General features: G+C 39.7%; 1 protein-coding gene across 1 annotated transcript in view; it reads right to left on the reverse strand.

Annotated features, from left to right (window-relative positions):
* LOC106560887 (C-Maf-inducing protein) overlaps positions 1-17,775 on the reverse strand; it is a 56,618-nt gene extending 38,843 nt beyond the window's left edge. Inside the window, exon 1 of the mRNA XM_014124280.3 lies at positions 16,908-17,775. Within this exon, the coding sequence (XP_013979755.2) occupies positions 16,908-17,228 (321 nt within the window). The 5' untranslated portion in view covers positions 17,229-17,775. The remainder of the gene's footprint in view (positions 1-16,907) is intronic.
* Positions 17,776-18,377: the final 602 nt, after the last annotated feature.

The following is an 18,377-nucleotide window of genomic DNA, read 5'->3' on the forward strand; positions in this document are numbered from 1 at the left end:
CCACATTTTGTTGTGTTACAGCCTGAATTTAAAATTGAGATTCACTGGCCTACACACAATAACCCATAATGTCAAAGTGGAATTATGTTTAGAAATGTTTCCTAATTAATTAAAAATGAAAAGTTGAGTATTCAACTTTTCATTTTCAAAAAGTTAAGTATTCAACCCCTTATTTTAGGAGAGAAGAAAAGCGTGCTCAGAGTAAACTGCCTGCGACTCAGGCCCAGAAGCTAGGATATGCATATTATTAGTAGATTTGGATAGAAAACACTGAAGTTTCTAAAACTGTTTGAATGATGTCTGTGAGTATAACAGAACTCATATGGCAGGCGAAAACCTGCGAAAAATCCAACCAGGAAGTGGGAAATCCTGAGGTTTTAGTTTTTCAAGTGATTGCCTATCCAATATACAGTGTCTGTGGGGTCATACTGCACTTCCTAAGGCTTCCACTAGATGTCAACAGTCTTTAGACCGTTGTATCAGGCTTCTATTGTAAAAGGGGAGAGAATAAGACCACCTAGAGTAAGTGGACCAGCTGAAAGCTATGAGTTGTTTATCGCGCACAGCCGTGTGCACAAGCTCCTTTTCATTTCTAAAGACAAAGGAATTGTCCGGTTGGAATATTATTGAAGATTTATGATAAAAACATCCTAAAGATTGATTCTATACATCGTTTGACATGTTTCTACAAACTGTAACAGAACGTTTTTGACTTTGTCTTGTGCATTTGGAATAGTGAACAAACCGCGTGAACAAAATGGAGGTATTTGGACATAAAGATCAACTTTATCGAACAAAACGAACATTTATTGTGGAACTGGGATTCCTGGGTGTGCATTCCGATGAAGATCATTAACTTGTTATGGATAGGGGGCAGTAATTTCACGACCGGATAAAAAACGTACCCGATTTAATCTGGTTATTACTCCTGCCCAGAAACTAGAATATGCATATAATTAGTAGCTTTGGATAGAAAACACTCCAAAGTTTGTAAAACTGTTTGAATGGTGTCTGTGAGTATAACAGAACTCAAATGGCAGGCCAAAACCTGAGAAGATTCTGTACAGGAAGTACCCTGTCTGACCATTTCTTGGCCTTCTTTGTCATCTCTATCCAAAACAGAGGATCTCTGCTGTAACGTGACACTTTCTAAGATCCCATAGGCTCTCAGAAGGCGCCAGAACGTTGAATGATGACTCTGCAGTTACTGGCTGAAAAACAGTAGCGCATTTGGTAAGTGGTCGATCTGAGAACAATGAGATGGGTGCGTGCGTGCACGTGAAGAGTCCATTTTACCTTTTCAGTCTTTGAACGAAAACAACGACTCCCGGTCGGAATATTATCGCTATTTTACGAGACAAATCGCATAAAAATTGATTTTAAACAGCGTTTGACATGCTTCGAAGTACGGTAATGGAATATTTTGAAATTTATTGTCACGATACGCGTCCGTGCGTCACCCTTTGTATAGTGTCTTGAACGCACAAACAAAACGCCGCTATTTGGATATAACTATGGATTATTTGGAACCAAACCAACATTTGTTGTTGAAGTAGAAGTCCTGGGAGTGCATTCTGACGAAGAACAGCAAAGGTAATCCAATTTTTCTTATAGTAAATCTGAGTTTGGTGAGTACCAAACTTGGTGGGTGTCAAATTAGCTAGCCCGTGATGGCGAACTATCTACTCAGAATATTGCAAAATGTGCTTTCGCCGAAAAGCTATTTTAAAATCGGACACCGCGATTGCATAAAGGAGTTCTGTATCTATAATTCTTAAAATAATTATGTTTTTTGTGAAAGTTTATCGTGAGTAATTTAGTAAATTCACCGGAAGTGTTCGGTGGAAATGCTAGTCACATGCTAATGTAAAAAGCTGTTTTTTGATATAAATATGAACTTGATTGAACAAAACATGCATGTATTGTATAACATAATGTCCTAGGAGTGTCATCTGATGAAGATCATCAAAGGTTAGTGCTGCATTTAGCTGTGGTTTTGTTTTTTGTGACATTATATGCTAGCTTGAAAAATGGGTGTCTGATTATTTCTGGCTGGGTACTCTCCTGACATAATCTAATGTTTTGCTTTCGTTGTAAAGCCTTTTGAAATCGGACGGTGTGGTTAGATAAAGGAGAGTTGTCTTTAAAATGCTGTAAAATAGTCATATGTTTGAAAAATTGAAGTTTTCAGATTTTCGAGGAGTTTGTATTTCGCGCCACGCCCATCATTGGATATTGGAGCTGGTGTTCCGCTAGCGGAACGTCTAGATGTAAGAGGTTAAGAATTATAGATACAGAACTCCTTTATGCAATCGCAGTGTCCGATTTTAAAATAGCTTTTCAGTGAAAGCACATTTTGCAATATTCTGAGTAGATAGCTCGCCATCACAGGCTAGCTAATTTGACACCCACCAAGTTTGGTACTCACCAAACTCAGATTTACGATAAGAAAAATTGGATTACCTTTGCTGTTCTTCGTCAGAATGCACTCCCAGGACTTCTACTTCAATAACAAATGTTGGTTTGGTTCCAAATAATCCATAGTTATATCCAAATAGCGGCGTTTCGTTCATGCGTTCAAGACACTATCCGAAGGGTAACGAAGGGTAAAGCGCGGACGCGTATCGTGACAAAAACTTTCAAAATATTCCATTACCGTACTTCGAAGCATGTCAAACGCTGTTTAAAATCTATTTTTATGCGATTTTTCTCATAAAATAGCGATAATATTCCGACCGGGAGTCGTTGTTCTCGTTCAAAGACTGATAATCTAAAATGGACACTTCACGTGCATGCGCACGCCCGTCTCATTGTTCTCAGATCGACCACTTACCAAATGCGCTACTGTTTTTCAGCCATGGGCTGCAAAGTCATCATTCAACGTTCTGGCGCCTTCTGGGAGCCTTAGAAAATGTCACGTTACAGCAGAGATCCTTTGTTTTGGATAGAGATGACAAAGAAGGCCAAGAAATGGTCAGACAGGGTACTACCTGTACAGAATCTTCTCAGGTTTTGGCCTGCCATTTGAGTTCTGTTATACTCACAGACACCATTCAAACAGTTTTAGAAACGTTGGAGTGTTTCCTATCCAAAGCTACTAATTATATGCATATTCTAGTTTCTGGGCAGGAGTAATAACCAGATTAAATCGGGTACGTTTTTTATCCGGCCGTGAAAATACTGCCCCCTATCCATAACAAGTTAAAATAATTATGTTTTTTGTGAACGTTTATCGTGAGTAATTTAGTAAATTCACCGGAAGTGTTCGGTGGGAATGCTAGTTCTGAACGTCACATGCTAATGTAAAAAGCTGTTTTTTTATATAAATATGTACTTGATTGAACAAAACATGTATGTATTGTATAACATAATGTCCTAGGAGTGTCATCTGATGAAGATCAAAGGTTAGTGCTGCATTTAGCTGTGGTTTTGTTTTTTGTGACATTATATGCTAGCTTGAAAAATGGGTGTCTGATTATTTCTGGCTGGGTACTCTGCTGACATAATCTAATGTTTTGCTTTCGTTGTAAAGCCTTTTTGAAATCGGACGGTGTGGTTAGATAAAGGAGAGTCTTGTCTTTAAAATGGTGTAAAATAGTCATATGTTTGAAAAGTGGAACTTTTCGGATTTTCGAGGAGTTTGTATTTCGCGCCACGCCCTATCATTGGATATTGGAGCAGGTGTTCCGCTAGCGGAACGTCTAGATGTAAGAGGTTAAAAGGTAAGTGAATATTTATAACGCTATTTCTGACTTTTGTTGACTCCACAACATGGCGGGTATCTGTATGGCTTGTTTTGGTGGCTGAGTGCCTTACTCAGATTATCGCATGGTGTGCTTTCACCGTAAATCTTTTTTTAAATCTGACACAGCGGTTGTATTAAGGAGAATTGTATCTATAATCCTATGCATAAAACTTGTATCTTTCATCAAAGTTTATGATGAGTATTTCTGTAAATTGATGTGGCTCTCTGCAAAGTCACTGGATGTTTTTTTTAGAGGCAAAACATTACTGAACATAACGTGCCAATGTAAAACAGATGTTTGGATATAAATATGACCTTTATCGAACAAAACATGCATGTATTGTGTAACATGAAGTCCTATGAGTATGAGTGCCATCTGATGAAGATCAAAGGTTAGTGATTAATTTTCTCTTTTTCTGCTTTTTGTGCCTCCTCTCTTTGGCTGGAAAATGGCTGTATGTTTTTTTGTGACTAGGCGCTGACCTAAGATAATCATATGGTATGCTTTCCCTGTAAAGCCTTTTTGAAATCAGACACTGTGGCTGGATTAACAAGAAGTTTATCTTTAAAATTGTGTATAATACTTGCATGTTTGAGGAATTTGAATTATGAAATTTCTGTTGTTTTGAATTTGGCGCCCTGCAATTTCGCTGGCTGTTGTCTAGCGTCCCACATACCCCAGAGAAGTTAAATAGACTTTAGGGGCGGATTTCGGGGGGGGGGGGGGGGGATTTCATGTAATGGACATACACAAAATAGTCCAAATTGGTGAAGTGAAAAAAAATTAAAAATGACTTGTTTCGAAAATTTCTAAAGAATTCTAAATCTTTATAGTGGTGCGTGCATATGTACTCACCCCCTTTGCTATGAAGCACCTAAAAACATGGTGCAACCAATTACCTTCAGAAGTCACATAATTAGTTAAATAAAGTCCACCTGTGTGCAATCTAAGTGCCACATGATCTCAGTATATAAATATACACACACCTATTCCGAAAGGCCCCAGAGTCTGCAACACCACTAAGCAAGGGGCACCATGAAGGCACCATGAAGACCAAGGAGCTCTCCAAACAGGTCAGGGACAAAGTTGTGCAGAAGTACAGATCAGGGTTGGGTTATAAAAAAATATCTGAAACTTTGAACATCCCACGGAGCACCATTAAATCCATTATTAAAAAATGTGAAGAATATGGCACCATAACAAACCTGCCAAGAGAGGGCCGCCCACCAAAACTCACAGACCAGGCAAGGAGGGCATTAATCAGAGAAGCAACAAAGAGACCAAAGATAACCCTGAAGGAGCTGCAAAGCTCCACAGCGGAGATTGGGGTATCTGTCCATAGGACCACTTTAAGCCATATACTCCACAGAACTGGGCTTTACAGAAGAGTGGCCAGAAAAATGCCATCACTTAAAGAAAAAAATAAGCAAAACACTTTTGGTGTTCACCAAAAAGCATGTGGGAGACTCCCCAAAAATATGGAAGAAGTTACTCTGGTCAGGTGAGATTAAAATTGAGCTTTTTGGCCATCAAGGAAAACGCTATGTCTGGCGCAAACACTACACCTCTCATCACCCCGAGAACAACATCCCCACAGTGAAGCATGGTGGTGGCAGCATCATGCTGTGGGGATGTTTTTCCATCGGCAGGGACTGGGAAACTGGTCAGAATTGAATGAATGATGGATGGCGCTAAATACAGGGATATTCTTGAGGGAAACCTGTTTCCGTCTTTCAGAGATTTGAGACTGGGATGGAGGTTCACCTTCCAGCAGGACAATGACCCTAAGCCTACTGCTAAAGCAACACTTGAGTGGTTTATGGGGAAACATTTAACCTCTCTGGGGTATCTGGGACGTGACAGTCCCACCTGCGGGACACTATTCAACAGCCAGTGAAATAGCAGGGCGCCAAATTCAAAATAACAAAAATCTCAATCTCAATCTTTTACCTGGTTAAATAAAGGTGAAATAAAAAAATAAAAAATAAGTATGGAACCACTGCATTACAGCATAGGAAAAAGGCCTCAACGGGATAGGACAACCTTCTGTGTAGACTGTTGGTTGTTCCTGCCCAACAATAGATTTAATCTTAATATGACAAACACCTGAATGAATTAACCAAACAATTAAGAGCCCTGATGGTATAGGTGACTTGAAGTTGTGATACTCTAACATCAGGTGTACGTTTCATTTGTTAATGTACTGTAGGTTCCCCAGCTGACCTATCAAGACGCCCATGTCGACTGGATTCCCATTGTGAAGATGAGCAACGCTTCAGCAGCATCATTTTCTACTACTTTGTCCTTTTCCAAATATGAAAGGAGACATCTCTCAATTATATGAGATGGTTGTTTTATGCCGTGCTTTGGTCAATTTGAATGATTCTGTTGCGCCATTCGAGGGGAGATCCTTCACCTTGTTGTCATGAAAAATGTGCCCCTTTAAACAATATGAATATATAACATATTAATTTGGAATGCGCAACAGACTATTGTTTATGATATTGTAAACACTGTACTTTAAAAAAGGCTATATTGTAGTATTGGTGAAATGAACAGTATTTAATCTATGCTTTGCCTAGCCCCATTGAATAAAAAGTATTTCTTATAGCCCAACTATTTTCTTTCGATACACTTTAAACACATTTAGCATAAACAATGTAATTTTTGTGGTAGTCTTAGGCAAACAATCTTCATTATCACAGTGGCACCTCCAAGTACCATTCAGACCTTCTTGTAAAAAAGGGTTTGGCATTGTGTTTTAAGCTAAGGATCCCATCTCCTGCTTTGACATTTCACGTCAGCACAAGACATGTACAAAAGTATAATGATTAGCCTCATATACATCGTCTAGTGGTACCGGATTTAAATTGAGAACATATAGGTCAACAGTATCAAAACAATGTTTACAGTTAAGCTATTCTCTGCTTCAGATGCCCAAAATCAAGGGGTGCATTGCAAATGCCCATAAGGCTAATGCCATCATACTGTAGGCCAGTAGTTCCCAACTCTGGTCCTCGAGTAGCAACAATACAGTTTGATTGTAGACAATCAAATAAGCTCTCCAATTAGTTTTATGACTGAAAAAAAGGTTGTCCATTTGAGAATAGTCAAATCAGATTCCCATCTACTGCAGGATTGGGATCTGTGATTAATCAACATAAGTTAACTATTATTCAAGATTAAGTGTTTAGACTTGTTTTAATTGTTAACTTCAAAGAATCACTTTCATAACTTCAAAGTGTACAAGTAAGCTAACTCATATGTAAAGGTTAGACATTTTAGTAACAAGTAGGCTATTCTTACTAAAACAGGGTTGGCCTGCTCCAGTTGTAACAGGTTTATAAATTGTGACTTTTAAACTGCATTTTTGTTTACAAAATGTTCTAACATAGGTACACAATCCCCGGCATGCAAGGATGTACCCCTCTCTTTGGACATTCATTGGGACCTTTTCATCTGCAGACAGGATTTGACAGCTATCTATAACTGAGGACAGAAAATATCACAAAAAAACAAAAACAGGCTGCCTTATACTTAAGTTAGACAGCCCTGAATATGCTGCTTCAGTGCATTCAGAAAGTATTCAGACCCCTTGCCTTTTTCCAAATGTTATGTTACAGCCTTATTCTAAAATGGGTTAAAAAAAAAATAGAAAATCCCAAAACTCTAATTTACACACAATGCCCCATAAAGCAAAAAAACATGTTTTTAATGTATTTTTTAAAGACACTGAATTATCAGTTACATAAGTATTCAGACCCTTTACGCAGAACTTTAAGTACTTTTGGCAGCGATTAGAGCGTTGAGTTTTTTGGTATGATGCTACAAGCTTGGCACACCTGTATTTCAGGAGTTTCTTTCATTCTTCCCTGCAGATCCTCTTAAGCTCTATCAGATTGGATGGGGAGCGTCGCTGCACAGCTATTTTCAGGTCTCTCCAGAGATGTTCGATCGGGTTCAAGTCCGGGCTTTGGCTGGGCCACTCAAGGACATTGAGACTTGTCCCGAAGCCACTCCTGCGTTGTCTTGGCTGTGTGCTTAGGGTCGTTGTCCTGTTGGAAGGTGAACCTTCGCCCTAGTCCGAGGTCCTAAGCGCTCTGGAGCAGGTATTCATCAAGGATCTCGCTGTACTTTACTTTGTTCATCTTTCCCCTCGATCCTGACTAGTCTCCCAGTCCCTGCCGCTGAAAAACATCCCCACAGGATGTTGCTGCAACAACCATGCTTCCCCGTAGGGATGGTGCCAGGTTTCCTCCAGACGTGCCACTTGGCATTCAGGCCAAAAAGCTAAATCGTGATTTCATCATACCAAAGAATCTTGTTTCTCATGGTCTGAGAGTCCTTTTGGCAAACTCCAAGCGGGCTGTCATGCTGTCATGCCTTTTACTGAGGAGTGGCTTCCGTCTGACCACTACCATAAAGGCCTGATTGGTGGAGTTCTGGAGAGATGGTTGTCCTTCTGGAAGGTTCTCCAACTCTGGAGCTTTGTCAGACTGACCATCAGATTCTTGGTCACCTCCTTGACCAAGGCCCTTCTCCCCCGATTGCGCAGTTTGACCGGGTGGTCAGCTCTAGGAAGAGTCTTGGTGGTTCCAGACTTCTTCCATTTAAGAATGATGGAGGTCACTGTGTCCTTGAGGACCTTGAATGCTGCAGAAATGTTTTGGTACCCTTCCCCAGACCTGTGCCTCAACACAATCCTGTCTCCGAGCTCTACAGACAATTCCTTCAACATCATGGCTTGGTTTTTGCTCTAACACACGCTGTCAACTTTGGAACCTTTATATAGACAGGTGTGTGCCTTTCCAAATCTTGTCCAATCAATTGAATTTACCACAGGTGAAATCCAATAAAGTTGTAGAAACATCTCAAGGATGATCAATGGAAATAGAACGCACCTAAGTTTAATTTTGAGGCATCGCAAAGCATCTGAATACTTTGTAAATAAGATATTTCTGTTTTATATAAATTAGCAAACATTTCTAAACACCTGTTTTTGCTTTGTCATTATGGGGTATTGGGTGTACATTGATTAGGAAAAAATTTATTTAATCCATTTTAGAATAAGGCTGTAACATTACAAAATGTAGAAAAAGTCAAGGGGTCTGAATACTTTCTGAATGCACTGCGTATCTCTCTGTCCGTAGGTTGTTCAGCGCTAGGGACTGGAACTAGAGAATAGTTTCATAATGTCCTCTCACAAAAGGTACCTGCCCTATCCAGAGTAGCCTACTCTCCCTTCTCTGACAGCTAGAAGTGCTAGCTAATCCCTTCACCCTCATGGTTGTTAGCTAGCTACAAATGCATTTGGAGTTACAACGATAAATACATCAAGATAGCGAAGATTACGTTACCAGCTCATTTGAGTTCCCCTGTACACTAAGTTTCTGTAGCAAGCTAGCTAATACATGGTTTTTCATAATTTTCAAAATATAATTTACTTACTTGAATAGGTTCTCACTGCCTCCATTTTCTGGGTCCTTAGAAAAACTGAATAATGGACAATCTTCCCGAAGTTTCCGGTGGTAGAAAAACGCAGCCAGCCATGTGGACGATTGGAGGACTAAACAGACTGAGTTGGTCTTTCAACATGGCGCTTGTTGTAGTTGCTAGGTGACTTGTGACGCAACTGCAAGCCCTTCTTTGTCAAGGTTTAAAAATCCTTCTTTAATATGTCTCCTCCCCTTCATCTAAACTGATTGAAGTGGATTTAATAAGTAACATAAATAAGTGATCAGAGCTTTCACCTGGATTCACCTGGTCAGGCTGTCATGGAAAGAGCAGGTGTTCTTAATGTTTTGTATACCGTGTGAGCGCGCGCACACACACACACACAACAAAGCAAAAAAAGGTTCTCAGAAATGTTTGCGAACAAATTCTTTTTTTACAATGACGGCCTGCCCCGGATGACGCTGGGCCAATTGGGTGCCGCCCTATGGGACTCCAAATCACAGCCGGATGTGATAGTCCCTGGTTCAAATCCAGGCTCTAATAACATACATACAGTTGAAGTCGGAAGTTTACATACACTTATGTTGGAGTCATTAAAACTCGTTTTTCAACCACTCCACAAATTTCTTGTTAACAAACTATAGTTTTGGCAAGTCGGTTAGGACATCTACTTTGTGCATGACAAGTCATTTTCCAACAATTGTTTATAGACAGATTATTTCACTGCATCACAATTCCAGTGGGTCAGAAGTTAATATACACTAAATTGACTGAGCCTTTAAACAGCTTGGAAAACTCCAGAAAAGGATGTCATGGCTTTAGAAGCTTCTGATAGGCTAATTGACATCATTTGAGTCAATTGGAAGTGTACTTGTGGATGTATTTCAAGGCCTACCTTCAAACTCAGTGCCTCTTTGCTTCACATCAAGGGTAAAATTAAAAAGAAATCAGCCAAGACCTCAGAAAAAGAATTGTAGACCTCCACAAGTCTGGCTCATCCTTGGGAGCAATTTCCAAATGCCTGAAGGTACCACGTTCATCTGTACAAACAATAGTACACAAGTATAAACACCATGGGACGACGCAGACGTCATACCTCTCAGGAAGGAGACGCATTTTGTCTCCTAGCTGACTATATAGCTAGGTGTCATAATCTAAAATAACCCTAATTTATAAGACAGTTCTTAGTTGATTAATGGTGGTCAGACCCATCTATGATAAGCTAGCTACAAAAAGGACTAGCTATGCAGTTAGCCTTCAAAATAAAAGTATGACATAATTCTACTATTTGCATTCATTTGCATCACTGTCAACAACACTTATTTTGAAGGCAAACCTGCAAATTATACGATTGTGCCTAATCCTTATTGTGGATAGCTTCACAACACATAACCCCAGTCCGGTCGAGCGTCACTTGCGAGATGAAGCTAGCTGGCTGCTTATAACGTTAGCTTTGGGCAACAGGGTTAAGTAGCTGGCTAGCTATTTATTTTCATTAACTGAAGTTTAATTTCAATAGGTGAACAACAAGTGGCAACCTAGCTAACACTTTATTTTATTTCATCTTTATTTAACCTCTTTTAACAAGGTAGGCTAGTTGAGAACAAGTTCTCATTTGCAACTGTGACCTGGCCAAGATAAAGCAAAGCAGGTCGACATACAGAGTTACACATGGAATAAACAAACATACAGTCAATAATAGAGTAGAAAAAGTCTATATACAGTGTGTGCAAATGAGGTAAGATGAGGGAGGTAAGGCAATAAATAGGCCATGGTGGCAAAGTAATTACAATATAGCAATTAAACACTGGAATGTAGATGTGCAGAATATATGTGCAAGTAGAGATATTGGGGTGCAAAGGAGCAAGATAAATAAAGTATGGGGAACTCTCAAGGATTCCTAAATCATTGCTAAGAATAATGAAAATGACTGCAGTTTCTACAGGTCGTTGTTTTCAGGCTGGTTGTATTGGTGCTAGCTAGCTAAAGCTAAAGCTAGCTACCCCAGAAGTTGCGGTCAAACAAATGATGCTTTATTACCAACGCGGTATTGTAAACATCGTTAGTAGCCGGTGTTCGCAAACTTTTTTGTACAGCTTTGACAGTGCTACTTTATCTTTTTGACACACAGAGACCCAAACGGCGTTGCATAGTGACGCTTTTATTGTCTAACTCCGGTAGGGCAACATCTGAAAAATAGCGCACTTGGTAGTCTGTACCGGTCCTTGACCAGTCGGCGAAAGCCAACATCACCCACGACAGAGAATGGTTGACTGTCAAGGACAATGAATTCTATTATCTTGGCTTTAATGGATTTCGCCTTTGAGTTGTCTCGCTGAAATGTTCTTACTCTTTGAAATGACTGCTCGACTTGTTGACTGCTCGATCCACACAGCAGACATTGTGGGCTAGGTTAGGGATGCTGTGTTGCACAAAACATATTACGAAAAATGCGAAAAAACAAACAAAATAGCATGGTTGGTCATTGGTCTATTGATTTCACATGACTGGGAATACATATGCATCTTTTGGTCATAGATACCTTAAAAGAAGTGAGCTTCAGGATCTCATCACGGTATTTCTGTGCATTCAAATTGCCAACGATAAAATGGTATTGTGTTCATTGTCTGTAGGTTATGCATGCCCATACCATAACCCCACCACCACGGGGCACTCTGTTCACAATGTTGACATCAGCAAATTGCTCGCCCACATTATCGGTATAAGGTGCACCCAGCACAAGGTGCACCTGTGAAATGATCACACTGTTTAATCAGCTCCTTGAGAGGGCTCCCGAGTGGCGCAGTGGTCTAAGGAACTGCATCTCAGCGCTTGAGGTTCAAATTCAGGCTGTATCACAACCGGGAGTCCCATAGGGCGGCGCACAATTGGCCCAGCGCCGTCTGGGTTTGGCCGGTGTAGGCCGTCATTGTAAATAAGAATTTGTTCTTAACTGACCTGCCTAGTTAAATAAAGGTTAAAAATAAAATATGCCACACCTTTCAGGTGGATGGATTATCTTGGCAAAGGATAAATGCTCACTAACAGGAATTAGGAAACAGGAAAGTTTATGCACAACATTTTAGAGAAATGTTTTTTGGGAGTATGGAACATTTCTGGGATCTTTTATTTCAGCTCATGAAACATGGGCTCAACACTAGAGGTTGACAGATTATGATTTTTCAATACCGATACCTATTGGAATACCAAATAAAAGCCGATGCCGATTAATCGGCCGATTTTTATATATGTAATAAATAACAATTACAACAATACTGAATGAACAATGACCACGAAGTTTTAACTTATTATAATAAATAAAATATATTTAGTCTCAAATAAATAAAACATGTTCAATTTGGTTTAACTAATGCAAAAACAGTGTTGGAGAAGAAAGTAAAAGTGCAAGTGCCATGTAAAAAAGCTAACATTTAATTAAGTTCCTTGCTCAGAACATATGAAAGGCTGGTGGTTCCTTTTAACATGAGTCTTCAATATTCCCAGTTAACAAGTTTTAAGTTGTAGTTATTATAGGACTTTTTCTCTCTATACCATTTGTATTTGATATACCTTTTAACTATTGGATGTACTTAGAGGTCGACCGATTATGATTTTTCAACGCCGATACCGATTAGAGGGCCAAAAAAAGCCGATCCCAATTAAATCTGCCGATTTTTTTATTCTTTGTAATAATGACAATTACAGCAATACTGAATGAACACTTATTTTAACTTAATATAATACATCAATAAAATCAATTTAGCCTCAAATAAATAATGAAATATGTTCAATTTGATTTAAATAATGCAAAAACAAAGTGTTGGAGAAGAAAGTAAAAGTGCAATATGTGCCATGTAAAAAAGCTAACGTTTAAGTTCCTTGCTCAGAACATGAGAACATATGAAAGCTGGTGGTTCCTATTAACATGAGTCTTCAATATTCCCAGGTAAGATGTTTTAGGTTGTAGTTATTATAGGAATTATAGGACTATTTCTCTCTATACGATTTGTATTTCATATACTTTTGACTATTGGATGTTCTTATAGGCACTTTAGTATTGCCAGTAACAGTATAGCTTCCGTCCCTCTCCTCGCTCCTACCTGGGCTCGAACCAGGAACACATCGACAACAGCCACCCTCGAAGCAGCGTTACCCATGTAGAGGAAGGGAAAAAACTACTCCAAGTCTCAGAGCGAGTGACGTTTGAAACACTATTAGCGTGCACCCGGCTAACTAGCTAACCATTTCACATGGGTTACACCAGCCTAATCTTGGGAGTTGATAGGCTTGAAGTCATAAACAGCGCAATGCATTGCGAAGGGCTGCTGGCAAAAACGCACGAAAGTGCTATTTTGAATGAATGCTTACGAGCCTGCTGCTGTCTACCACCGCTCAGTCAGACTGCTCTGTCAAATCATAGACTTAATTATAACATAATAACACACAGAAACATGAGCCTTAGGTCATTAATATGGTCGAATCCGGAAACTATCATCTCGAAAACAAAACGTTATTCCTGTTACATTGCACAACCTTCAGTGTTATGTCATAATTACGTAAAATTCTGACAAATTACCCAAAGTGTTGCATATACCCTGACTGCGTGCAATGAACGCAAAATGACAATTTCACCTGGTTAATATTGCCTGCTAACCTGGAATTCATTTAGCTAAATATGCAGGTTTAAAAATATATACTTCTGTGTATTGATTTTAAGAAAGGCATTGATGTTTATGGTTCGGTACAGTCGTGCAACGATTGTGCTTTTTTCGCAAATGCGCTTTTGTTAAATCATCCCCGTTTGGCAAAGTCGGCTGTCTTTGTTAGGAAGAAATAGTCTTCACAGTTCGCAACGAGCCAGGCGGCCCAAACTGCTGCATATACCCTGACTCTGTTTGCAAGAGAAGTGACACATTTTCCCTAGTTAAAAGAAATTCATGTTAGCAGGCAATATTAACTAAATATGCAGGTTTAAAAATATATACTTGTGTATTGATTTTAAGAAAGACATTGATGTTTATGGTTGGAGCAACGTATACCTAAGCGATTATATGCAATGCAGGACAGGCTAGATAAACTAGTAATATCATCAACCATGTGTAGTTAACTAGTGATTATGTGAAGATGGATTGATTGTTTTTTATAAAATAAGTTTAATGCTAGCTAGCAACTTACCGTAGCTTCTTACTGCATTCGCGTAACCTCGGAGTGCAATGTAAAGCAGGTGGTTAGAGCGTTGGACTAGTTAACCGTAAGGTTGCAAGATTGAATCCCTGAGCTGACAAGGTAAAAATCTGTCATTCTGCCCCTGAACAAGGCAGTTAGCCCACCGTTCCTAGGCCGTCATTGAAAATGAGTGTGTTCTTAACTGACTTGCCTAGTTAAATAAAGGTCTTAAAAAATAATACAAAAAAAATAATAATAATAATAATAAGCGTCCAAAAATACCGATTTACGATTATTATGAAAACGTGAAATCGGCCCTAATTAAATAGGCCATTCCGATTAATCGGTCGACCTCTAGTTCTTATACGCACTTTAGTATTGCCAGCCTAATCTCGGGAGTTGATAGGCTTGAAGTCATAAACAGCGCTGTGCATCAAGCATTGCTAAGAGCTGCTGTTTGAATGAACGCTTACGAGCCTGCTGCTGCCTACCACCGCTCAATCATAGACTTAATTATAAATACGAGCCTTTGGTCGTTAATATGGTCAAATCTGGAAACTATCATTTCAAAAACAAAACGTTACGGAACCGTTCCGTATTATCGCACGGGTGTCAACCTTAAGTCTAAATATTACTGTTACATTGAACAACCTAAAATGTTGTCATAATTATGTAAAATTCTGGCTAATTAATTAGTCTGTGTTAGGAATAAATGGCCTTTCAACGGTTTGCAACAAGCCAGGTGGCCCAAACTGCTGCATATACCCTGACTCTGCTTGCACTGAACGCAAGAGAAGTGACACAATTTCCCTAGTTAATATTGCCTGCTAACATGAATCTTTAACATCATATGCAGGTTTAAAAAAATATATACTTGTGTATTGATTTTTATTAAGGCATTGATGTTCATGGTTAGGTACATTATTTCAATGATTGTGCTTTTTTCGCAAATGCACTTTTGTTAAATTGTCACCCGTTTGGCGAAGTTGAAGTAGGCTGTGATTCAGTGATTAATTAACAGGCACCGCATTGATTATATGCAACGCAGAACAAGCTAGTTAACCTAGTAATATCAACCATGTGTAGTTAACTAGTGATTACTAGTGAAGTTTTTTTTTACAAGATAAGTTTAATGCTAGCTAGCAACTTACCTTGGCTCCTTACAGCCACAAGGTCCTTTTGATGCTGCAGTCACTTTACAGGTCAGCCTGACACGCAGTCTACTCGTGGATTGCAATGTAATCGGCCATAATCGGAGTCCAAAAAGGCTGATTGTCAAGTTATCATAACAATCGGTAAGCAGCCAAGGCAATTAATCAGTCGACCTCTAATCAACACTTAATGTTAATGTTTTTGTTCAGTGTATATTTAAAACCCATATTCTTATGGCCTTCCTGTTGGATATAACTTTAATCTATGAGCTACACTTGTTGACGGAAAATGAGGCGACCACCTGTGCTAATTAGCTATCTAGCACACTCCGAATACTGGTGTGTCAGCATACTCGGGAAGTGTAGCGGAAATGTAGTTTCATCGGATGGAGACACCCATAACCTAGCTGTATGGATCTGTGCAAAACTGCTACAGTTAGCATCTTTTTTTATTTTAAGGATTCCTTCTCACTTATGAAAGATAAGGGCCATATCCTTCAAAAGCCTTATCCCAAGCAATGATTATGGAGGTTTCTAAACGTTAAAACAGCGTCAGAGTTGTAGTTCACATGAGGCAGTCGTGGGAGAAGCCAATGGCAGAGAACTGTAGGGTGAAGGCAGAATGCCATCTAGAGTTTGAGAGCCAGGCCTACACCCCCTAAATCACAGTTGGTGTCAACTCAGTGAATTCAGGAAGTGCATTGAAATGTAATGCCTTAATTGATAAGTGCCTATTGTTTGAGTATTTTATACATTAATTGGATTTCAATTAACTTTTTGAATTTACTAAATTGACCCCTGACATGCTACACTATTCTAGGTGACAAATCCATAGGCGGCAGCTGTTGGGAGATCAATAACAGCTTCCATAGCCTATAGAAAACGTTCTCAAATAAACTTGCGAGCGTGCCAGCCATCTCGCTGCTCACAAAACAATGTTTATTATACACACACACACAACTTGCCCTCTTATGAAATGACACGCCAGTGCTTGCCTATGTAGCACAACAGTAGGACAGCCATGTTTGATTAAACAAATAGTCCTAGAGATTATCAAATTGTATGTGAAAAACGTAGCCAGCTAGAATAAAAGCACAGCACATAGGAGTCGTCAGAGGATGTGTGTAGGTGTAGCGACTAAACTGTCACGGAGGAGGGAAATAAAGCAACAATGTTGTGATCACATTATCAGCTGAGCAAATGGAACATGGAAGGTAACAAAGGAAACGCTACATGTTCAACAAATATGGGCTACATGTTCTGCTGTTAATGCCAAACAAGTCAGTCGTCGTGCTTAATCGATGATCCCAAGTGAAAACAACAATGTCACCCACCCCCTTAAAAAATACATTAGGGCCTTTGGAAACAGTTAACTACAGTAACAACTCACCGTCGCAGACGCCAGGCTGCTGTCTGTCAAGGTGAGGTGGTGCGGTTCCCATCTCCGTAAGAATTTTGAGGTTAGAATTTTGCTGAGGAAGGTCCGAGGGTGTTTGACCACACACACCTGGATATCACCCTCCTGTAGTAGTTTATATCGCATCCCGCTGCTGCAATGTTGCAGGGTTCTCTTGCACGGCCCGGCGCATAACTTATTATTATTCCCCTCCAACGGCGCAGACATCTCTCCAAGCAAAGGCTTGCTCTCCTCAGATTGATAGAATTGGTTATTATGTAGCTCGTTTCCCCCACCGCTGCTGTTAAAATCCATATTTATTAGATCGCAAAAATTATCCTAGAGGTAACAATGTATTACTTTTAGTAGTTAAAAAAAATGTAGATATATATAAATAAATAAAGGAAAGCCGGCGGTGTGTAGATTGTAAGGCTTGGGAGCAAAGCTAAAGCGATGCGACCTCAATTGTTAAAATAGTGTTGCGGGCGGAAAACAGACACGGCGGAGACACCGACAGAAAAGCCATGAAATAATCTTTGGTGGGGGTATTTCACGACGGAGCAGTTATTGGGTAGGCAAATAATCCTTTATCCGTACAATGCCCACAACAACGTCTAGCCTGTCCGCGTTTCGCTCCCCCAACGATCTATTCAATATGTTTGGGCCATTGCCAGCCCCAGTTCAGCTAACATAATCCACAGATTTAACTCATACTAATCACGTAGCTCTGATACAAAAGACCCAAAGGCGACGTTTTTTTTGTCTTTAAATGTTCATTGGCAAGGTTCCTTTTTCTGTCTTCCTCTATCTTCGCAAAAGCACTTCGATAGAGCCACTTGGATTGGTCCTTTCTCGTTCATGTGATACCAAAGTGACGTCAATGGGGAGGCAAGCGGATGCGCTGTAAGTCTTTTAGCTCCACTGTCTGCTGTCTGTGCGATAGGAGGGCAGTTTCCTCAATACAAAAATGGAGGACGTACGACAAATGTAAATTTTCTCTCGTCTAGCAGTGCGGTCTCCATTTTTGTTCAAGACCGCGTTTGACTGAAATCTATCAGTCTATTCAATAAATGTTGCTGGGATCATGGGCCTTATGAATCATGAGAAGACCTGATATGATACTGAGGGCAACATATGCGAATATTTAATGTGAGGAAGTCAACCTATTTAATTAATTGTCGGTACAGTTTCAATTGCAAACAGAAAAAGGCTTGTTTTCCATTTTGATGCACACTAGGCTACAATACACATGAATCACAAACAGTTTCCCTTTAACTGTGACTTCAAGGTTGGTACTTTGTGGATGCTTATCAATAATTTCTGCATTGTCTGGTTGGGGAGTCACATGAACGAGAAGTATAGTATAGTCTCCCATTAAAACTGTTTCAGTAGTGGGTCAGAGACTACCAGTCACATACTTGGCCCACAGTGACAGTATCCATGTGTCCAGATTTCATCTAAGAA

This window comes from Salmo salar, chromosome 10, assembly GCF_965601325.2.
Source record: "Salmo salar chromosome 10, fSalSal1, whole genome shotgun sequence".
Lineage (NCBI taxonomy): Eukaryota > Metazoa > Chordata > Actinopteri > Salmoniformes > Salmonidae > Salmo > Salmo salar.